This window comes from Quercus robur, chromosome 3 (genome assembly GCF_932294415.1).
Source record: "Quercus robur chromosome 3, dhQueRobu3.1, whole genome shotgun sequence".
NCBI lineage: Eukaryota > Viridiplantae > Streptophyta > Magnoliopsida > Fagales > Fagaceae > Quercus > Quercus robur.
In genome coordinates this window covers 11,445,863-11,471,000 of record NC_065536.1, presented here as the reverse complement: position 1 = coordinate 11,471,000, position 25,138 = coordinate 11,445,863, and the positions used below count along the sequence as shown (strand labels likewise).

Below are 25,138 nucleotides of genomic sequence, written 5' to 3'. Positions count from 1 at the left end.
TGGGGATCCGGGTAAAGAGTAACAAACAAAAAGTGATAGTAGGATCAATGTGGAAGGATTATTGCTTAATTCTTACATCTTTGGCTGTTGTTATGCCTCGTTTTTCAACGACAATAGGTTGCAAGAATTGCAAGAGCAAGACGAAATAGAGGATCAAGACAGAAGCATTATAGCTTAATTCTTACATCTAGTGACCAAAGCTTTATTCGTTTATTGCAACAGCAAAAGCCCATTTATTTGAATCTACAATCAAGCCATTGGTCAACAATATGTCCAACCATAATTGTGCCTCATATCCTTATAAACTTATCAGACAAATGGCCAACTCTGGCACTTCTTCCCATCCAATTTGTTGGGAAGTTAAGACAAATCTAAAGATCTGTTCTTAAATATATCCAAGGAAAATATTAAAGCAACTTTTCTTTAAGAAAAATATATTTAAAGGCATCTTTCATTGTCAACGAATTCAGTATTCTTTCATTGTCAAGTTAATTACTATTTAATCAATGCCATTCCAAATGAAGCAGTTTTCACAGATTTCATGCGGATTCATGCCAGTTTTCACAATATGGAAACAAAAAATAGAAAAAAAAGAACTAACTTGGCAACGTCTTTATACTGTTCACGAAGGTTTGGTGTTTGCACCTACATGGTCACTCGCACATCAGAATTACTGACATTGTTACCAAATATCCGAACAACAGCAGTAACATCATAAGCAAGCTTTCACTGCACTTTTCCTGTAATCTCCTGCTGAATACTATTTTCCCATCTCCCATAGAATCATGTAAAACAATCTTGCAGCCTCTTCCAGAACAATTGTTCAGGCCATCCTCAAATTTGGGGTTTATGATGATATTCTCATCTCCAGCAGCAAAGCATCTCTAGCTTACGCTCTTTGAGATTCAAATAGAAAGCCACATCACAAAATTAATTAGTAATAACTTCTTTAAAAAAAAAAGATTTTGGGTTGAAAATGCTTAGGCAGATTGCATAATAATTGAAACTAAATAGGAATAACTTGCAAACCTCGTTTAAGTAATAACGCTTGATATATACTCTTTATATCAATAGATACTTCTATAGTTCTATGTATCTCAGCTTTCACCAAAGTCCTTTGACTGGAAATAAACTGAACGAAAAAGGTCAAAAAGTATAATTACCTAACACTCACTTGGACTGGAACAGGTGATCACTTCTGATTCTATAAGAATATCAACTCTAGGAGAAGGCCCTTCAAAAATAAAATAGAACCCGGTCAGGCTCTTGTATAGTTAATTACTATTCCCTGGAAAGATGAGTTATATATCATGATTGCAGGCCTCTCTAATTGAGAAAATTTCAAGAAGAAAAAATGGTTGGACATTTTAATACTTATCCTTTGCTGGCAGATTGCAGTTATTACTACTAAACTTCTCTAAATAGCAAGTGGCTATAAGGGCTACCTAGCTGTTTTTAACTTGGTTAATCAAGAAATTTACATAGGAAAAATACCCCAAATACCTTCCAGACTTTCTTGTCATGTAACATCTCTTTACTTGAAGCCTATTAAGAAACAGTACGACTTGATCTTTTCTTTGTTAGAGTAATGTAGAATTATGACTCAAAGGAAACAATTACATGAGCTGATGATCACTACATCAGTTATAAAAAATGTAATCCTTTGAACAGGCTATTTGATTTTTGTGCAAATTTTTAACACTGAAGATCACAATTATGCCAGTCAGTTTTCAACCAAATTGAAGTTTCCCAGTGTATACATTTAACATTTGGAACTCTATCACTAAAGGTTACTCTAACGGACAAATGGTAACAATTCAGATGAGGCTTTGTATATGTACAGAGAAATATAGCAAAGGGGCACTTGCCAGACCTTTTTACATTCCTTTTGTGCTTAAAGCATGTTCAGAAGTTACTTACACAAATTATGAAAAAGTTGTACATAATTGCATTGTCAACATTTGATTTTAATTGCATATGTATGCTTCTATAGGATTACTCCTATGTATACGTCTAGAGGATTGAAAGCATTTGATTTTATTTCAAAGTGGAATGTGGTGGCTTGGAGTAGTTTGATTGCTGGGAATGTTAACATTACTTGGGCTAGCATTACATATCTGTTGTTCCAAATCCTTATTCAAAATTATTTCTGTTTTTTCATCACCTGTGATTATATCATCATCAACCAGCATGGAATCTGAAGCAAACATATATATTTCAAACAAGTATTTTAAAAGAAATACATAGAAGGAAACACAATTACACTTACTAAAATTGTATAACCAAATTTCTCACTAAAACTGAGAAAATATTTTTGACAAAAAGAAATCCTATACAAAGCACATAACAATTAGAAAAGGTGAAAATAAAAAAAGAAAATAACAAGATTACTTAATAGCTTTCTGGATTGAAAACTTGTAGCAAGTTTCAAGTCATTGGTTCAAGAGATGGTCAATGGAGGGGTGAAGAGAGACTCAAGCATATAATAAGAAAGAGCCATACTTTCTTTACTCTCTCTACTAGATAATTATGGAAGTGCCTCTAACAAAAACGCTGTAACAGCATCAAGGTCTGCAGTCTGATCATGTTAAAAAAAATATATCAAATTAGCTTCAAAACCTAACAGATTCACTGCACAGATTGATCATATCAAAGAACAGCCTTACTCATTTCAAAACCTAATAAGTCTTTCTGGATTGAATCCAATCTTTTAAAGGGAAATAATTTAAGTAAATATAAAATGAAAGCATGCTCACAAAATTCTCAACCACTTTCATTCTTAATGAAGTACCAAAGAAATTGAACAACAGATTGCGATCTAATCATAATTTGAAACAGTTCCTCACTGTTTCAAATAAGCAGTTAGGATGAGATAAAGAAACTCCTGCAGTCTCTAAAAACTTCCCAAGAAGGCAGGCATAACCAGGATATTCAGTGGAAATATCATTAGGAAGTACATTATCACAATTTAGCAGACAAAATGCCATCTGATGAATGTAATGTAGGCCTAGCACCCTTTTTGAAAAAACCTATATGGAAAAAGATCACTTGAACCAGAACAGACAACAAGCCTTGACAATACTTAAACATACAAAATAATTCCAAAAAAAGAAAAGAAAAGTAGAATAGCATCCAGCAATATTGCAGCATAAGAAAGAAATAAACCAGGAAAATCTTCAATTTGTTACATTAAGCGGAATCAATTAGAGTGGAGTTCTTTAAAATTAACCCAGAGGCTCTTGAGCACTTTATGCTTCAACTAAGTATCAAAAGAAGTTAAAAACTATACCTATTAAGTCCCAACAAGAGGGTGATTTAGAAAATTGCTACCTCTTTTAAGTATGGGAAAAACTGCCATAAGAAAGGAATTGTAAGAATCTGGGATGAAAAACTCCATTGTGGATCAATATTTGACAAGTGTTTGGCTTCTGAACAATGTGAGGAATTACAAGGGCAAGCAGACACTCCAATGATGACACTTTCCCAAACTAAGTAGCAGTCTTTGTACTTTCCTGTAGTACATTTACAGATACTTTCAAGCATAGTATATGTGAATGTATCATGGAAGGGCCAAAATAGTATACAAGAACAATCTCTAGAAACAAGGCTACTGGACAAGTTAAACCTTATGATAAGATTATTGATACTAGAAACATATATAACATTCCAGCAAAGAGAAGCAAAACATGGTAGAGAGAACAACAACATAGAAAAATAAGAACATGACCGAATTGGTATTCTCACGTTCGTTGATTTTAATTTTGATGGTCCTAATATACAATAATACAACATAATGTTTGGAAACCTAAAATGGCATAACAATTAAATCTCCATTTTGACCACCATCTCCACTACTCTTAAATTTTAAAAGAACTTATGATTCAAATCAAGTTCATTGAAACAACAGAATCAAAGTTTAGTTTAAGTCTATCTTTGCACCAGCGAGTAAGAAGGGAAAATGCATTCACTATAAAACTGAAACCTTTATAACACCAATTGAACCTTTCAGTCCCTATTTATTCTTCTTTAGCCCTCATATCTTTCTTTCTTAGCCATAGAGATGCATATTAAATTGATAGAAGAAGAAATCACATTCTAAGATCAATAGCTAAAATGTTTATGCAAATTAGAGCCTACCAAAAACTCATTTTTACTTGACCCAAAAAAAAAAAAAAAAAAAAAAAAAAAAAAAAAAATCAATCAAGCAACTAGAAGCTCAGAAATATCCTTTGTTAGCAAAAAAAAAAAAAAAAAAAAAATGGTTATCTTGATTCAATAGAAATTGGATAGGTAAAGAAATTTCTCATTGAGTTGTGTACTTGTTTAAAAACGAATAAACTGCAGTCAGCAATTCCAAAAAAAATAAAGCCCAAGGATTGCATTTCATTACTGTCATTTTATATGTATACAGTTACAATTATTCACATTCCCAATGTGCCTATGATGTTAGATCAGGTGGACTAAATTTGATATGGTCATGTTATGCAGAGAAAAATATATGATGTCAACCAACCTTAAATGTTACTCTGAAAACTTTTCCTTTAAAAAAACAATACTTAAATGTTTGGTTAAGAGAAGTAAAGATATGCAACAAAACCGACCATTTCCCATCTTACAAACCTGATTATACCATAAAACAATGTCCAAGAAAACTAATATGCAAAATTCACATCTCTAGATACTTAAACTAAAAACAATCAGTAATATACGAACTCAGAGAAGTATCAGAAATAACTTATATGACATCTACTATCTTAACCACTGAGCAGTCTACCAGTCCTGGTTTCTAATTTCTAGAGCTTTAGCAACCAAGCTGACAATTGTGGGAAAAATGACACATCTGTTACACTTCCCACCAAGGATTGACCCACGGATGGAATTTTCTCTATCAAGACTTTTCTTTACCACTGTAAACTCATCATGTCCAGAGATGTCAAACCTAAGTCGTCCTTTGTCCGAAGTTAACTTGTTGTATATTTCGTGTTGCTCACACAAACCTGTAAATACATATATAAACAAATTGATAGGACTTATTCTTTTATATACAAATTCAGTCATACGATATTCATAGGTACTATAATGGCCTCCTTACAGAGATTGTGTAATATTTTGTTTGAAGTGGTTGTCATTAGGTTCTGTTTCTGTTTGCCATATACCGGCATTTTAGATCTAGGTGAAATGCATGACTACAAAGGAGCCAACGCCATGATAATATAAGTTCTACAATCTCATCCACTTATAGAGAGATACCAAACCACCTATCTCCATTAGTGTCAATCTTATATTGAATTAAAGCAAATTGCTCAATCAATGAAAAAAAATTCTCATTAAAAAATAAAACATCAAAGAAAGTTGTCCCAACCATTCAATAGTTTCATATTTTGTTTTTTTGTGAATAAATTATAGGAACCAACCATCGTGGGGGTGTGATGCACTTTTATAAATTGCATATACTCCACTGTATCAAGTTTGAAAAACCAGGGGAGCTTACACATTTAAGCTCAAAAAAGCTTTCAACTTGGTTTAATCTTCTTACTCACAACAAACATTAAAGACACTTGACTGGTAAAAGAAGGTCAATTGTTAAGAAAGTATTTATATGAATAATTCATCAATATTTAATTTTGATAGGAAAAAAGGACTACTAACCTGTTTAGAACAGGCCAGGAAAAATCCTGTGTTGCCAGATGAGACTAGTACACCAAGATGAGACTCTATAGTTATCGTTAGCAAATAAAAACTTCTTTTAGCATGTGACAGTCTAAATTCTAGCATATCAAAACCACTATACATAAAACAAAAGAGTACAATCCCCCATGAAAATGCTTACTAACTTTGTGAGACCCCATTTCAGTGTAATCCTGAGAGAATTCAAGAATAATCTCAAATATAGACATCTCACGGTGTTAATCTCAATGCAATTTAGCATTCACCATGCCACTATCTTTTATGTAACACTAAGTTGAAAAGGCAATATCAATGATCTCAGCCTAATTCAACACAACACTTACTTCAAACTGATCTTTTATTTGTGAATCCTTTGACATGTCTATATAACAACATTTTATGTATCAATGAACTGAAAAAAAAAAAAAAAAAGAGTTGACATGCACCACCAATGAGCCTAAACAAGGAAATTTTCTCAAACACCATGTGTCCAATAGGCAATAGCTCACCCATGCTTCAAAAATAAAAATCTAAGACCATATTGGATATCATGCCTTAAAATAAATGGTCAATGTAATACAGACTTTGAGTAACACAAGAAAAAATGAGCTACTGATATCATATAGAATGAGCAAACATGAGATGCTCTTCAACTCACCTAAATTACACTCTTTGAGCAGCACAGGAAAAAATTATTGCAGTTTAGACATTCAAGGAAATGTGAAACAGGCATATAACAAAGTGTGCAAATAGCATTCTTTTGCTAACATTAGCCAATAGCATAAAATTCCAAATATCATCTGTCAAACAACCATAGTATCACTTTGGAAAGTTCTTACTAACAATGTAATTCTATACTCACTTCATTCAATTTGACATGTTTGCCAAGTACCAAGCCAGTCAATACTTGTAAGCTCAGCAACTTCATTTTGGATGCCCAACAAACCATTTAAAGTAGAAAAGAAACATACCTCTAATCAAGTTCACCACCTTCATTTCCAAAATGATTCTCCATTTTCTGGCCTTCTTTGTTAGTATTTACAAACTTAAGTAGAGCCTCTATTCTTAAGTGCTTTCTACAATTTACGATCTCATGCTAAGTCTTCCTTTTTGGGCTGTCATTTTTATTTACAAAATCCCTTTTTTGACATTTGAGGACCATGCCATTTGGTTTATTCACTGCTATTGTGAAATTCTTTGATTGATTTTAACATTTGTGGGAATTTCACTAGACAATGACCAAGCCAACTGTAAGATCCTACTAACTACAAAATCTTTGAAAATGTATAGGCAAATGATGACAAATCAAGATGTCAGGGCAAACAATCTGAATGAAGAAGAGGCTTGGAAATCATTTGTGCATAGTGCAGGAGATAGTTTGAGCCAAAAAAATATTACTATTGATACAAGAGAAATTGCTAGGAAATGTTGTGATCTGCAACGAAAGGAAAATCTTACAACTTCTTAAAAATTTGGCATGAAAATCATATTTCATGTTAATGAATAGCATTCTAGCTAACTCTTAAAAGTTGTAAAAAACAAGAATGTGTAGCTCTTGCCCAGAATCAGCAATATCTATTATTGCCTAGGTTTGCAGCCTAAAAAAAGGATCAAGAACAACTTTGTTCCCCCCACCTAGGTTGCCAAGACACTGTCAATTAAATTACCGTTAGCCCTGACCGATTGAAATATACAACTTCCATTATCTAGTACATTCAATTATACTAGATAACCCAACCAGCCAATTTATTAACAATTAAAGCTCCCAAATCACCATGTTCTTAACATCAACATCACAAAGTAAATAGTGTACCTTAAGTTAAGATACTAGATCAATATTCTTACAGAGATGATGTATAAAATTTATGTTGATAAAAGATAGGAAAAGAACCTCACCATCTATGATAAGAGGAAGGGCACTTGTTAATCATGCATAATCAAGCTTTTCGTGGAAATAACAGCAGCAGTAAAAATAATCATAACTAAAATAATGATATAAAATATGTTGATAAACATGTAATTATGTAATAACCTGAAATGCTGTTGAATCTAAGCATTCAAGTTTTGCATATATATATATATATATATACGCACCATTTTCCTCTCCAAATAATGGGCACCCACCTAATATATAAAAACAGGGCTGAGGGCATAGACTTAAGAAAAATGAATGTAGTCTAAATTGCATAGAAACAAAGAGAAGAAAAAGTAGTCATACAAAACTTAAAAGAACTACTTGCAATTTTCCTTTTAGTTCTAGTATTGGATCATCATGTTCCACATCAAGCTCCAACTTCCCTTGCTAAACAATGTGCCAAAAGATACTAAAATTTTAAAAAGCCTACCATCTACAGGTTTCTTGTTTCTAAGAGATGAGAACAAGATAAGGTTCAACTAGAGACAAACAAGCATAAGTCAATACAATGTATTTATGTCCTATATGAACCATGCTTAGAAGAAAGAGAGTTGAAAAGAATTACTGCAATGTCATTTGATGAATTTCAAACGTCTGAAATTCTGTGGACTAAGTCTTGAATTAAATAAAATACAAAACTATATTTACCCTTTCAATGCACAAAATTCGTGCATGTTAAAATTACATTGGACACATTGATAGATAAAATATTCGTAAGAATTATTACATTTGTGACATGGAGGGTGGTTTTTAGTTTTCTCAACGAGAGTAACGGGGTGTGGGTGGCAGTCAAATGTGTAAATACCTCCAAACTTATAATTTGGGTATTCCCCAAGAATACATTTGGGATGAGCAGGATAACTACAATCTTCACAGTAGTAGAACCAATGTTTTGAGTCTCGTTCTTCTTCACAAATATCACAATAATATTCACCAGAGTCATCTTCAAGTCTATAACATAGAGTGAAGGGATGCTCATGTTGGTTGTACCTTGTTGTATGTGGTAGTATAGCGCATTTATAGTCGAGTGCAAATTCACAAGTGCTACAACGGAATACTTGGTAGCTTTCATTACCGCAACAACTGCATTTCTGTCGGTGTGCCATGTAGGAGAGGATAAGTGGATGCTCATGACCTTCATGGGTAAGGATGTCTGAGATCAAACTACATTGAACATCTAGATAAAACTCGCATTTCTCACACTTATAGGTGAAGCCATTGCAATACTGAGAACAGGCATCACACCTAAAATACTTACTTGGTTTCATTGGGAGGAGGATGAGTGGGTGTTGATGAAGTGGATGTCGTTTTTGTGGGGGTAATTTAGCACAAGATTCATGAAGAAAGAATCTACACTTTACACAACTATAATACGGAGGGAAAATGGCTCTTACACACCCATCACATATTTGGTTAATTGGAACCTCATTCGTGAGCTTTAAGTCATGCTCGTGACTGATGTGTTTAATTTCTTCGAATATTTGAGTTCCGTCTTCCTTCATATTGGATTTTTTGACTTCGTAAGTTGCTGAGTCAGCCGATTCATTCAGCTCTGGAACTTCATCCACATCTTTAAATTCCTTCAAATTTATGTACTCCCTGTTTCTGGTGTCGAGAGCACAATTGAGGTGAGCAACGAAATTGCATCTAGAGCAATAGTAAAGCCCATAGCGTGTGTCCACTTTTTGAACACAGATTTGACAAAATCGGGAGTCGAGTTGATGGAATTCAAGAGAAGAATGGGTGAGGTGGAGGAGGTGCCTGTCACGCACAACTTTGACCACGCGTGGGAAAGAAGCACATCTTCCATGAACCCAGAAACTACATAGATGGCACAGGTAGGGCGTACCTTTGCCTTCTTTGCCGCAAAGGTCGCAAGTGAATGTGAACGACTTCAAAATGGGGGTCAATGGGTGGTCGTGGAATTCAGGTTCCATGGTGGTGGCCGGTAAAGAAGCGCATGTGAAGTGAAGGTTGAAGTCACAGCGGAAACACCGATAAGTGTATTGGTTGCGAGATTCATTGCAGAGTAGGCAATTGCTAAATTGAATGTCTTTGCCATAATCTATCTGTTCGGGAGAGAGAATAAGAGGATGGATTGGGTGCAAGGGATGGTGCAACCCAAGCGGCAATTCCGCACATGATTTATGATGAATGGTGTCTATCCAATGCCGGTATCCACCTCTTTGACACCAGTAGGCAGGACCATAAACTGATTCATAACGAGGGCCAATTACACAACTAACCTCAACCTCCACCTGATTCTGTTCAGATAGATTTGGTTTATTCAACTGCCCTAGAGATTTAGAAAATAACCACAGTTCCTCGTAGCTTTCTTTTGTGGGTCTATATTCGGAATACTGCTTACAACCATTGATGGAAACGTGAGCCCCAAAGCATCGACAACCCATATGTGCCTCCGCAGAACGAAAAGCAACACAGACGACCAATTTTGGAAATTTGCAACCAACCTTGAATGATATGGAATTTCCAAAACTCTGATGATTGAATTTAAGTGACTTTGGAATCTCAGTTTCTGGTAGTAAAATAAACCTATACTCAATTTCAGAGTCAGATTCAGATTCAGAGTCGTCAAAGAGATCCATTAATATGTCGCTTCTTGCACCTTCACGAACTCTATTCGATAGAATCCCTAGAATTTTTCCAAACTGCTTGCATTAAACAAAAACAAGAAATTGAAGTTTGTGAAAGAAGTTAACAAAAAAATTGAATCTTTACTACTTAATTATCAAAGAGAGAGACCTCACCTGATTCAATAATCTACTTGATGATTGTGGAAGCAACGATGGGCATTGTTCTATCATCACTTCTCTAATAGATTGTGGAAGCCTTGGAATTTGAATTTCCCGAAGCTCCTTACAATTACGTATGTAAATCTCTTCTAATCTAGATAATCTAAAAATGACTTCGGGGATAAAAGACCAAGGGATGCTTTGAATGGGAAAAATGTAGAAGCTGCTGCTGCTGCTGCTCCATCGTCTTCTTTCTATAACATGCAAAGTAACAGTGACAGTCACGGACAACATCAAATTTGTTTAGAGAGAGAAATTTAAGAAACAGAGAGAAAGAGAGAGTGCGTGAGAGCGAGAGAAGAGAATTGGTGGGTTTTAACTTTTAGAGCTGAATTTTAGAACTGGAAGAAGGTGTGGTTTTATTTAACAAATATTCATTCATTCAAACCCAGCCTGTTCTGTTAAGTAACGGAGGCCGTTGGAGTTAATGAATATTAGATGTGAATGTTTTAACTTTAAAGGGCTTGCTTGGGTTGGGTGTGGCCTGTGGGTATTTTCAATTTTTTAATGTAACACTGTGGAAGGCGTAAAATCTTCTATGGTACTATGGAATGGATTTTTTTTTTTTTTTTTATAATTTATTTTCATTAATAATGAACGTAAATTTTTTAGTGAAAGGGAATGCACCTAAATAGTTATGAATATATATATAGTAAGAATGCTTGTGCAACAAAAATTCAAAATATGTTTTTAATTGATCCTCCATTCTTGTGATTAGAGAAATACAATTTGTTTTTTACTTTTTTTTTTCTTTTGTTTATGTCAATCGTTATCATTTATTTAAAATCATTTAATACAAGTCTAAGTTTGCCTTTATTCAATATATAAATAAAGAGTGCAACTAAGTTTGTCTTTATATTCTTCTCAAAAAAAAAAAAGTTTGTATTTATATTGATATGATCAATTCTTTGTGCAAGTTTTTCCTTACTCCAATTTAGCCAATACAACTCAAAAGTCAAAACAACAAAGCTAATCCAACAATACCTCTAAAAGAAGTTCACTAGTAATTGTAGTTTGGGGATTCAAAATGAAAGAGCAAAATCTTTTAGAGTTTCACATAAGCGAGCTTGGTTCAATGCTAATCCATTTTTACAATGAGAAATGCAGTATAGAAATTTTGTTATTAATAAAAACATTTTTTTTAATGTTGAGTCTATCACTCCCTTAATTTTTATTTATTTAGGTTGAAATTCTCTCTTACCCATATGTGATGAGAGAGAGAGAGAGAGAGAGAGAGAGAGAGAAAAAAAACAAAGATTTGGTCTTGTTTGAGAGTGAATGTAAACTATCTTACTATTAATATGAGATAAAATGAATATTTAATAGAGATATGTTTAGGTTTGACTTTTGGGTAACTTTTACCAAAGTTTTATTTATTTCTTTTTTCTTTTTTGGATAATTATCTTCTATAGAAATTATATTCCTCAATACCATTTTTCCATAACAATCGCTTGTAATCCCATTATTAGACTCAATTTCTTTCCTCCAATTATCATGCTTATTAAATATTAAGGAGATCTATTATTCTTTCTAAATATCAAGGTGATTAGACATTAAAAACTCACTTATCTATGAAGAGTGATTATATATATATATATATATATATATATATATATATTGTATACTTAAATACTTAATTATTTTGAAATTTTGTGTGTGATTAACCTGTAATAGATATTAAATAAAAATGTGATTCAAGAAAAAATTGATTTATGAAAAATAATTGAGTGATATACCATTTATCCAAACTACATTAAATGTAACATACCAAACCATCTAGAAGTAATATATCTCACAAAAATATAGTGTCAAGTGCAACAAAATCTTATTACATTTAACATCTATATGACAAATTTAAAGTAAGAAAAGTAATCTATTGTTTATAAATACCAAAAGAAAAACACATATACATGTGAACAAATATACAAAGGCAGCTATCAATACTTACATCAATAAGAATCCAATTTTGGCTTCAAAATACACTTAAGGAAGCTTCCAAATTATCCTCTATTTCAATTTTTTTTTTTTAAGTCTAACTTCATATGAAATCCCTATATAACATCTACTATATATAGGATTTCATGCCATTGTGTCCATGAATAGATGCTTGCTCCAAAACAAAGAAAACAAAAGAAAGAAATAAAGAATAAAGGAAGAAGTAGGCAAGTAGGCAAGGCATATGCTTGCTTGCCAACTTAGACTTAAATACTTCATTGTAACATTTCCTTTTTCTTTTCATTTTGTGTTTCCTACAATGGGTGCTACAGTATCTGGAACCCATAAAGTGGGACTGCTATCGACAAGCCATAGCTTCATCTTCCATATGCTTTCTCTTTTATATTCGTATGGCAACCTGTCACCACCCGTTCGTTAACTTGTTTCCAGCGCTTCTTATTTTGGATCAGCAGGATCCTTACGTGGGAGTTCTCTATTGGGGCATCGCTATGATTGATACGGCTTCCATTTCACTTCTTGACGCGGGACATAGAAAGATTTATGCGGCACTTTGGTACATTGAGTGATTGGTGCACCCACAACACTATACGAGTGATTTATTTACGCTATTTTGTCATGGCATGGGAAATCACAGCATGGAATGAAATTATTGATACCACCAGTAAAGATTTGTGACTCATTCGCTCATTCATTTATAAGATTTATATATGCGTCTCTATCTAGGTTATCCACAAAAGAAATTTTATCTCTTGTGTTACATTTAAATGATGAATTTTGAGATAGAATTTACTGAAAATTTAACTTTTGAAATTACTAATACTGATTTCTATTGTTTAGGTTAACAAGAAAGGACAACTCAAAAATTCTATAGAATTTTATACTTTTTTTATAGGAAGAATTTTATACTTTTGATTTCAAAGCATTCTTTGGCTTGCTAAACGAGCTAAGTTCATATGCACTTCTTTCACTCATCCCATTACCTTTTCTTTTTCTTTATTCTTATCGCCTTATTGTTTACATTTTGAATATTTCTTTGCATATTTTGCAATTCTTTCTTGATTTGGAAGAAAATAATAAATGACATTAAGAAGTTAAGTGAATGAATAAATTTTATTTTTTTTATTTTTTTATTATTCCTTCATATACATATTCTAAACTTGGAAGTTATCTTTTGTGTGACCCAATCCATTCAAGAATCATCTCTATGCTTACATTTAAAAAAAATTCTAGTACCTTCTTCAATAGTATCCTTATTTTTCAAATAATATATATATATATATATATATATATATTCTTTTTCTACTATAGAATCTATTAACAATTGTGTTCATATATGAATTTGCCTAACTATTTTACATTAGACTTGAAAAGGTCCATCCTCAAAACATTTGACCTAAATTGTTGGAAGATCATTTTCATTAGTTAGGAGTCATCACCAAGAAAGATCCCTATTGTTGTAGTATTTCTTCTCTTTCTATGTGAGTCATAAATTCAAGCTTGTAAAAGTTATTTATTTTAAGCTTTTATTTTAATTTTTTTATCATGTTTTGCCAACCTTCCATTTGCATTGAGCCACCAAATCTTGACAAAAATATGTTTGATTTTTAAACACTTTTTTTTTTTTTGGTTTGTATTAACATATGATGCAATAGAACGTAGCATAATTTTCGTTAGTTTTAATTCTGTTGTGCCTTTTGCGCAAGATAACTTGCATTTCCTCTAAAGAAGTTGTTTTGCTCCTAATAAGTTTAGTACACCAATGGCATCTTAACATAAAACTTGTAATAAGACAGTCAAATGCTAATTATATCTTATATTCAAAAGGTTATATTAAATTATTTTATGTGATTCTATTGTGATTACCTAAGAGATATACATAATTACTTGACTTTCTTTTATCATCTTTTTTCTTAATTTATAAATGTCGATAAAGATGTTTATTATTAGTTAATTTAACTAGTTTCTTTTAGAAAGTAGATTAGTAACTATAGTTAATTGGCCACTTGAACATATTAGTACATTTAAGAATTTAGCTTTAACACAATTGGTCTTCAATTTTAAAGGCAGAACAAATACTACTTAAGCTTGTTTTCCCTTTTTTGCCTTTTGTTTCCTCTTTCCATTTTCTTTCTTTTCCAAAATTACAAGTACTAGATTGATGTAGAAAAGAAAAAGGAAAGTCATTAAATATCATGATACTCATTCATAAAATTATAATAAGATTATCATTCCTTTATTCAAAAACATTAGATAAAGGAAAAAAACAAAGGAAAAAAAAAGAAAATGAAATCTAGGTTGATAACAATTCTTACCATCTTTTAGATTCTTTCCTAATAACCAAAAAAAGGAAAATAAGAAACAACATCAATTATTCTTACCATCTCTTGAAATTCTTTTCTAATAACTAAGAAAATATGCCACAACATCAAAATTTGCTACCGTCCCTTCAAATTCTTTTCTAATAACCAAGAAAACAAGATTACAATATCAAGACAAAGATACTTTGAAGAAACACACATCTTTGTTTCTTTACGTACAATCTACTCAATCATTTTAATAATAGAAAAAGAAACTGAGATTCCTATTGGAGTTCAAGTTTCATTTTACACAAAAAAAACAAGTTGATATCAAGTAAAGAGTGTAGCTAAGCTTGCTTAAGTGTTTGCTGGTTTTAATTCTTAATGCACATTTTTCACTTAACCTAGGTAAGCCAATGCAACTCAAAACAACAAATTCAATCCAACAAAACCTCCAGCTGAAAGCCAATCCAGGCAGGGAAAAGCCAATCCAATTTAATCTGTGAAATGCAACAAGGCAGCTTCTTATTTGTATAGTTTTAACTTTTAATTGAATAAACACCCTTCCCCTCTGTATCTTTCTTTCATTCCATCACTCTCTTAATCAAGACATATAATGACATAAAGTACAGAGAAAACACACATAAAAAGCAAGCAAATGGTGAAAAGGTCCATATCTGCAAATTATTTACACATGGAGTTAACACTTAACACCATATATTATAAATTTGAAGGTATTTCACCTAAGAAGAACTAGATAACATTGGCAGAAATTTGGAAGGTTCTCTCAATTTGTTTATCTGCTTCATTCCCGGTATCATTGGTGAAACTTTAAGTGACAAATGTTTCTCAGAGCAGAAGAGGACAATAAGTATATTTCCAGCATTCCAGGAACTTGTGATAATGATTTCCTCTGTAAAACTTGACCTCAATAGATTTTATACTTCCACAAGGTTGCAAACAAAATTAAAAGAGTATTCTTTACCCAGTTCAATGGACAGTATGCCTACCATGGTAATTCCAGCCATGCAGCGCAACTCGAGGCGTGACACCCAGAGGGACCTTAAAGGTGATCTTAATGGGCATAACCTCTCCAGGCACTAGTGAGAAATAGTTGTCCGAGTAATGAACAGGAAGAATTCTTGTGTCCTCTCCTTCCTTGTGGTCTGTCTTCAATGCATGAACAGAAAAGTGAAGGAAGAAAGCAACTCCTACATCGGCCCCATTTACTTCGGTAACCTTCAAACTACCATTTTCCTTTGTGAAACATCTGAAAATCCTCTGGAACAAACCAACCTCATGTTTTTCGTCTGTCCCACTAGTTGCAGGTTCCACTGAGGCCATATCAAAATCACCATTACCTTGCTTGGCTGTAAAATTGTTCATATATGTTAAACTTCTAGAGTCAGCTCTCTTGGCCACGTTTTCAACATGCATTTCAATTTCATAAGTGGACCCTTTGATGAAAACCTTGGATGTAATCTTGAGGGGTATTTTTTTCCTTCTATATGGCTCCAGAAGCTTGTAATCTCCACCAGACAGATGCAACCAGTAAAAGTTCCTAGATAAAATACCAAAGTCTGATGTGTGGTAGAGTTTGAGGAGAAGGAAGAAGACCAGCTTTGGGTTTTTAGACTTTGGATACTTCATCTCAACTATGGGTACTGTTTTTTTGGCTGGAGCAGAGAGATTTTCAAAAACTTTGTAGTACGGACATGTACCTTCTAGATCCCAGACTGAGGCTTCAATAGCTATGTTGGATAGTTCCTCAGACGTAGTATTGACAACCTGCTTGTGGCAGGATCAGAAAACAATTGTGAAGTTACATACCATCTGTGGATGGGATTATTTTAAATAGTATCAAGTACGAAGAATGTCTTCTAGTAAAATGCATTAGTTTCATATATGCCCTCTTCTGAAATATTCTTTAGTTTAAGAAACACAAACTTAAGGATTACAGCCACCCCTCTGGTCTTGTCAACCCACACATAAAAAAACAAAAAGGAAAATCAGCTACGAGAAAATTTGCAAGATTTTTTTTATTAACCTATTATTTTGCTCTGTCAAAAAGAAAACATCAGTTTTATTGAATTCAAAAGATTATTCAGGCTCAATAAGTGTCCTATGAAAACACTTCATCGAATATTAAATATTCATTGAATTTCAAAATCCAATTCAAACTCATAAATTTTAACTCTTACTAGTGTAGAAATTACCTCTATAAAATATGTAGCCAGATTCAGCTGGACATGGATTGGTTCTGCAGCACAGCGACAGCCATAGAAACCAGCCGTTTGGTCTAGGAGATGATCATAAAATTGACCTCTAAGACCAGTCCAAGGGTTCTGTGTCTTCCAAATCAGGACGCCAGTGTATTTACTCCACATACGGGAAGTCCAGCCCTCCAGCAGAGCTCTATATTGAATGTAGTTAGCCAGTTGAGCCTGATGATCATTTCAAGTTAGGTCATCACAAAAAAAGAAAAAAAAATGCAAGGCATATAGAATTGCTGTGGAAAAATTTGATTCACCTTTAAACAAAAATCATCAAGATCCTTTGGGGTTCCATAAAGTTCAATCTGATTAACACATTTTTGTGGCTTCGAATAGGGAATGTATTTATGGTATTCCCATATGGGGTTTGGAACTTCTTCCGTGTAGCCATTTGGAAGCTTCTTAATCAATGGAATCTGCCAGCCTTCTTCAGGCATAGTTGCTCTGATAGTCTCTGCAACAGGTGTTCCAACAGAACCAACCTCAGGATTGAATCCATGGCTGTAAAAGTCATTTTTAAAAAATGCTTCGGGATTTTGGATTTCATAAGGGCCATCAGTGAAGCCCCCCTTTCCATCTGCAAACCCATCCCACAAGGATCCTTGGATGTAAACACGTGTACCATCAAGATATTGGCTAGGATCTTTTGGCACTGCAGATAAATCTTCAGAAGATTTGCTGATTTCATTGGAGTTTTCAAAATAAGGATGGAGTCTCAGGTCATTTTTCAAAGCTTTGTTGATGTCATCTGGTGGAACTTGCTCATTTCCACCTACCCAAAGAGCAAGACTTGGATGGTTCCTTAGAAGCTCGACAGTGTCTCTTGCACATATCAAGAAAAGATCATGATCCTGGGGACCATTTGGATTTGATACTGGGTCACCCCGTCCGTCAACATCTCCAGTAATCCAAAACTCTTGCCACACCTACAAAAATCAAATCAACCATATGGAACAAGTTATACTAGAGTAATTTAATCGTACAATAACTTAGAATATTAAATCCAAATTAGCATATTGGAATCCTGAGGTTTGGTTAGCCCCAAGCCATATTTAACCCTGTAGACAGGTTTGGGTCTCAAAAGGATGAAACATTCAAAATAATGCAATGCAGAATTCACTCTGGTGGTAACATTTTTAAAGCTTCAGTTACAAAATAACCAAGTGTACCAAAATTAAAAGTACCAAGACTCCTACTGCAACATACCAAACAGTAGACAATGTCAACTAAATTTTTTGAGAAAAACAATGCCAAAATAGGTTAATCGCAATTAAAAAATACAACTGAACTCAACAAAGCCATTATCCTAAGTAATTTAGTTAAAATCATTGATAATGGCAATAAAAGATAGAATACAGAATGAATGCATTAACTAAAATCTAGACATAACTTTGAGGACAAGATATAGAAAATTTGATTAAGACAGTTTTTAATTATGTAAACAAAGACCACTGTGCTGACTGGTAAGGAGTTCTTTATTTAAGTTTCAAAGCATTCGAGAACAAGAGGTGGCTAGAAATATATAAGATCTAAGGCAGAGGCAGTCAGAAAAGATAAAATAGACAATTGTCTAACAGAGTGTGTAGCCTGAAATAGAGGTCAAGGTCAAATGATTATGATAATAATCCAAGTTGCAGACCTGAGAAATTAGAAATCAAGCAGTGTTGAGTTGTACCAAAGAAAATTAAGAATTTTCTCACAAGCATAGTCTTGCTCATGTCTTAAATTGTTCCCACAACATCAGTTATGCTTATTTTTAAATCAACTTTTGACACTTCAAAAAATGGAAATAAATTTTGCTTGTGACACACTATTGCCACTTTGTCAGTACTCTACAACTTAAGGAAAAAGCTTTGTAGACAATTTTGGTCAGAGAAAACTAATACCCTAATCATTTTGAAAAGCATTATAAAAATCAACAATGCCATAAATTTATGGTAATTTTCATCATGGGACTGATTTCAGTGATTAAATTACCATCAACTTATATAGTTACGTAACTTATATAGTTACATGATTACCATCATTCTCGGGAAAGTACTGCAGTTTTTTTTTTTTTTTTTTGATAGGCAACAAAAAAATATTATTAATAATCATAGCCAACTCAGTATGATCATTGGTTTAGCTATGCATATTGCTTAATAATTCCTGAGGAGATCACATGCCTTGGGGTTCTATGTGCATGTATGTAGTATTCATGTTGGCTTGCACTTCACCACAATGACAGGTTTATCGTGGAGCCAACTTATTTTAATAAATAGGGTAAAATACCAAAAGACCCCCTAAATTTTGAAGTAGTGGACAGAATACTCCTAAACTTTTATTTTAGCCAATTTTGCACCTTGAATATACAAGCCTGCCAAATAAAGCCATCCGTTAGTCTGTTTGTTAAGTGACTAACGGAACTCACGTGCATTTCATTTATTAAATAAATAAAAAAAAAATTTGAAACGGATTGAGAGATCCCAACAATGGCGACACGTTTGAAGAGGAATACGAAGAAGCACGGACTCGTCACATCATCTTCAACGCTGAGTTCACCTACCTTAGCAATATAACCATCATCATAACTACTAGCTTCTTCATTAAAGTCAAAAGACAAGCACATTTGTGAAGACACTATATAGATGTGTTTTCAACATGTTCATCGTCACTCCTTTCTTCATCATAAGCTTCTAATCATTCTGTCATGGCTACTTTAAAATTATTTATATCACTTCCCAGAATTGAGTTTCTTTTTCAATTGTTCTATTGCTGAAAGAAAAGAGAGTTTCAAATGATGTAAACTTGTTTGAGGCCATAAATAGTGAGCGCCAGATATGGCTGTATTGGCAAGCACAGGAAGCATCCAAGAGGTTACGGTATCGGCGGAGGTATGCACCACCCTCGGATCATGTTCGACAGGTACCATCCTGGGTTTTTGGCAAAGTCTCAAAGCTCAAACCAAAGCTTCTTTATGCAACTTCTTTCTCTTTCAATTTTCTCTCTCTAGCCAAAAACTCTCAAGCTCTAGCCTGTCAGAAGTTAGAACTAATCCCAAATCTAATCCCCATATCTCAAACTCTCTCTCCCTCTCTTAAAATTAATCCATAGATTTCTCCAATCTGGATTTCTCTCTCAAGCTCGCATATACTCTCTTTCCTCTTACCCATAGATGGCAATAATGGCTACAGGTTTAAAGACAACGATAGGTGGCAGAAAATATAAATGGCGGCAGAACCATAAACTCAGGCGATGCACTCTCTATACAAATCAGAATGTGGGGGATTTTTTTTCTTTGATTTAAATGAAATGCACGTGTGCATTGTGTTCCGTTAGTCACTTTGCAGAAAGACTAACAGATGGCTTTATTTGGCAAGGTTGTATAGTTTAAGGAGCAAATTGGCTGCACCAAAATTTTAGGGGTATTTTGGCCACTGCCTCAAAGTTTGAGGGGTCTCTTGGCATTTTTTCCTAATAAATATATCACAATTGATTTTGTAACGTTATTTCAATTTATGTTTCATCATTCTTTTGTACAAGTGTACCACTAGGTCTACTCGAGAAAATTGGAAATTTTCTAAGCTGGATTCACTGCAAATAAATCTACTTGATTTCAGTTGGAAGACTTCTCGAGGAAAAAAAAAAAAAAAAGATTTTAATTTGAAGTCAATTGGCGCTGTAACTGAAATTAGAAAGTCTATTTCGTACAAAATTAGGAAGTTCTTCAACTCTATTTTCTCACAAGTCATTTTTCACCCCTTGTTAAAAAATTTCTATTGCATTAATCTTACGACTGATTCTCTTTGCTCATAAAGGCAATGGCCAATTCATTACACACTAAACAAAATATAATAGCTAGTTGGGAATTTAGATAACACAATCCAAGCATGATCTCCTAGAATATTAATTAAATGCCAACGAAAAATGGGTTATCTCAATTTTTCAAAGGCCTAAAGAATTTTTTTTTTTTTTTTTTTAAATTATAAGAAAGGCATTAATTTTATTTCAATAAGTGAAACATGGATAACAAAAGCAGCAAAAAGTAGCTGCACGGTAAAGAAGTTACAACAACACAAGGAAAACATATCAATCAAACAATAACCTCATCCAAAGCTGCATTCTTCAGCCTTACCAAAGACATGGATGGCCATTTTTGTGGATTCTCTCCTGTGCACATTAATGCTGCATCAAGTATATATTTAAATGCAGCATTGCCCAAGCCTTTGAAAAGAACAACTTAAGCCCCCATAAATCTGAATACACCTCCTGCTTTAATGAGGCAACCAGAACATCCATAATATGTTTAGGAAATGCAAAAGCCACACCATTTCCATTGATCAAGCCTCCTCTCCAATCCCCTGTCCATATTCTGTTTACAAGGAATTGGACTTGTTAGCCAGAAGCATTTCACATTTTGGTTTAATCAGAATTCTTAATGAAGGATGAAAAAGATGATAAAAAATTTCCATGTAATTCAACCATCTTAGTGAAACAAGTTGATGATTGCTAAGGATAAAGTTGAAGTTACAGACAATCATTGATATTGATTGCACTACTTGAGCAGCTAATCAGTGAGAAGAAACAATGTCATAAAATTATAAAGAGAAAGAGTTACATTAGTTGCACAAGGCACGCTTACATGTCTTTACGTAAAAATATTTAAGAGCAATTCAACTCAATTTAACTCAGCTAAACCTTTTTACAACTACATTGGGTTGGGCTCTAAAGATCCTAATTAACTAACAAGGGTTATATAGCCAAATTCATTTATTTTAGACAAGGTATGTCAAGAAACAAGAATCATAATAAGCTAATCATATGCACAGCTGTGTGTATATAACCAATGATGCTCATAGAAAACCAACATATCCTTTTAGTTTGACAAGCAGACATAGAGAACTGGTACAAAAAGGGGAACATTTTGTTAATCAACTCTATGTCTTAAAAGATAATGCAGTACACACCATCTGCTAACTTCTTTCCCTCCCTATTTGGCCCTTACCTACAAAGTTTGCAAAGTAGGCAAAACCACTTAGAAGTTCAACTAGCTTTTAAATCAAGAACAAGCTAATAATCCAAACATCCAATTACATTGAGAGATTATCCGACCAAACACAGAACATTAGAAATATTTGAGTGGTTAGTAAATCAAACCAATGACTGTCCCTTCCCATCTAGATCCAAGTTATAGAGAATGAGCCTCTTATGTAGAACTTATCCTTCATCTGTCATGTGTCTAAACAACTCAGCCAAAACCCCATATATGTTTCCATATTGTGCATGCATTCTGTCCACAACAACAAAGCTTTGGACTTTCTTTTCAATCTCAATCCAACTCATACCTGTTTCTTTTGCCACCTCATTTCCCTCATTCTCTTAATAGTCCTTGCTCTCTCTTTCCATCTCCCTTTAGAAGAAAATAGATAGCGGACAATAAAATATAGGGTGTTAGGTTTTTAGGTGCCGCTGAAAAAAAAAAAAAAAAACTGATCTGCAGCATATATTCCCATCTCTGAATCACCATGAATGCTACAAGAACCAAGGAATGCTTGCCAATTCTCTGGTAATCCATCAATAATATGTTTTGCTTTGGTAAGAAGTCCTGCCCAACCCAACAAGTCAACAACACAAGCATAGTGTTCCGATCTTGGACTCAACCCACGATCTTTAGCCATGGATTCCAATAGCTCCATGCCCCTTTCAACTAAGCCAGCAAGCATGGAGCAAGGACAGCAATGTAACATCAGTTGGCTGTATGCATTCCAATCTCATCTCTTCATACATTTGTAGTGCCTTGGAGCCAGCCCACAAAGGACAAAAGATGCAATTAAGGAGTTCCATGAGACTGAGTTCCTTTGAGACATCCAACTGAAGACTTTGATCAAATCCTCCAAATCCCTGCACTTGGAGTAAATGTTTATAATTCCATTCCTGACAAAAGTATAATCACTAAAGTTCTATTTGATAAGCATGAATACTTCTTTCTCCACAACCTCAATCTTTGTCTTGTTAGTTATACATAATTACTATTATAAAGTTGGCAACATTCTCCACAAACATCAGAAATGATAATCAAATGCAACCCCTTTCTGCTGTACATGTCTCTGAATAAACAGAATTGTACAGTGCAACAAAAATTGAGGTGAGAAACTCTAACGACTGAGGACAAAACCCACTGCAACCTAAAATAAGAAAAGAGGAAAAAGATAAGGCAAGAAGCCAAATCTAAAAAGAATTCACATACTCAAAATACATAAGGGTATATACAGGAAGGAACTCACTACTTCAGCAACTGTTCACTTTCCAATGCCAAGTTCTTATGCAGTCTCTTGTTCCATCAAAGATCCTGCATTGCACTTATATTTAATAGAGGACTTAGAAGTTAGAACCTGGATAGATGGCTAATGAAAAAAAAAAAAAAAACAAAGGATATCAGCCTATCACAAAACCTACTAACTATAAAACGCCACAGAAATCAAACAAATATTGTATCTTGCTTGTGGAAGCAAACAATAATAATAAGTTAATAACAGTAAGATCATTTTGTCTTGGGGATCCAGGTAAAGAGGGGGGATGCGGGGAGAGTAATCAACAAAAAGTGATAGTAGGATCAATGTGGAAGGATTATAGCTTAATTCCTACATCTTTGGCTGCTGTTACGCCTCGTTTTTCAACCACAATGGGTTACAAAAAGTGATAGTAGGGTCACACACAGTATCAAAGATACTCAGTTCTTTCGCAAAGAGCAAAGCTCTTCTGCAAGCTAGAGCTTCAACAGTTGCTGCTGAATTTGGGATTGGGATGTGCTCTGCCAATGATCCAATTACCTGTCCACAAGCATCACGAATTACCACACCTAGACCCACTGCATCCACATCGGAGAAGACAGCCCCGTCAAAATTGATGTTGTTCTGATTGGGTATGGGAGGTACCCATCTAGCAACCCTTACAGTATCTGCCATGCCCCTGCTGACACGCACCTTGGCAGACTTGAACTCCAACAGGTACTGCTCTGCCCTTGCCCGTAGCTGATGGAATTGGAAGACAGGTTCGCCCACTTGTGCAGCATTTCTTCTACTCCAAATAAGCCACCAGATCATGGCCAATAGGTCTACATCCACCCTATCCTTCCTCATGAACAACACAGCCAAGAGATCAGCAAAAACCATAAACTTCTGTCTAGTGAGTTTCATCAGCTCTTCATCACAAGTAGCCTCCGGCAACTCCATAAGCATGACCCGTATCTTCACCATTAGACTTACAATTTGGACAGTAACTTGAATTAACCACCTTTCTGCATAACAGGTTATGAAGTGTTGGCAATGCTTCATTCGCTGCTCTCCAAACCAGATGCTTTACCTTGTGTGGTACCTGCAGACTCCAAATACACTTCCAAAAACGTTTGTTCCCTCCATCTGAAGAGCTACCTGACAGCAAGTTTCTGTTCTTCTGTGCTAATAACTGGTAGGCTGATCGGGTTGTATATTCCCCATGTTTTGAGGGCAGCCACACTTGCTTATCTTGAGTGTTGTGCCAGCTCAAGGGAATGTCTTTTATCATAGTGGCTTCATGAGGCATAAATTTTTGGTCGATCAAGGCAGATTTCCATATATGCAAATCTTGGTCAATAATGTCACATACCCTTGAGTCCAAGGGCAAACCCGATACTGTTGATATAACTTTGGAACCCGAAACTTTTGGAAGCCACTTATCCCCTCGGATCTGAATGGATTCACCATTTCCAACTCTCCAAATCCTGCCAACTTCAATAACATGTTTGGCTTGAATGATGCTATTCCACACATACGACCCTTTATTTAAGTTCTCACACTCCATGATAGAACGATTAGGGAAAAACTTCACCTTAAATACTTTATGGAAAAGGCACTTCTCATTATTGGCAAGATGCCAGATCTGTTTAGCTAAAAGTGAATCATTGAACTTACTTAGCTCTCTGAACCCCATCCCTCCCTCACCCTTAGGCCGGCACATCTTCTCCCAGCTAGCCCAGTGTATTTTCCTTTGTTCACCGCGATATCCCCACCAAAACTTCCTAATGAGTGACTCAATATCATTGATGAGACCTTTAGGCAATTTGGAATTGCTTGTATAACTACCTTGACAAGAATCTCCCTTCCTGCTTGTGATAAAAGTTTCTCTTTCCAGCCCTTCAATTTCTTCCATATTCTCTCCTTGATGATACTAAATGACTTCTTTTTTGCTCAACCAACTAGT

At 34.3% G+C, this 25,138-nt stretch overlaps 2 protein-coding genes across 4 annotated transcripts in view; both read right to left on the bottom strand.

Annotated features, from left to right (window-relative positions):
• The window catches only part of LOC126717045 (uncharacterized), a 93,433-nt gene that overhangs the window by 46,683 nt on the left and 21,612 nt on the right, over positions 1–25,138 (bottom strand). The window lies entirely within an intron of this gene.
• LOC126717042 (uncharacterized) lies at positions 8,195–10,748 on the bottom strand. Of its 2 annotated transcripts, XM_050418196.1 has the most exons (3): positions 10,351–10,748; positions 8,841–10,251; positions 8,669–8,746 (listed from the first exon to the last, which is right to left on the bottom strand). In XM_050418196.1, the coding sequence occupies exons 1-3, from the start codon at positions 10,627–10,629 to the stop codon at positions 8,742–8,744; spliced, it is 1,695 nt and encodes a 564-aa protein (XP_050274153.1). In that variant the 5' UTR covers positions 10,630–10,748; the 3' UTR covers positions 8,669–8,741. The 2 variants fall into 2 exon arrangements, with proteins under 2 accessions (XP_050274152.1, XP_050274153.1); XM_050418195.1 differs by having other exon boundaries at positions 8,195–10,251; positions 10,351–10,746.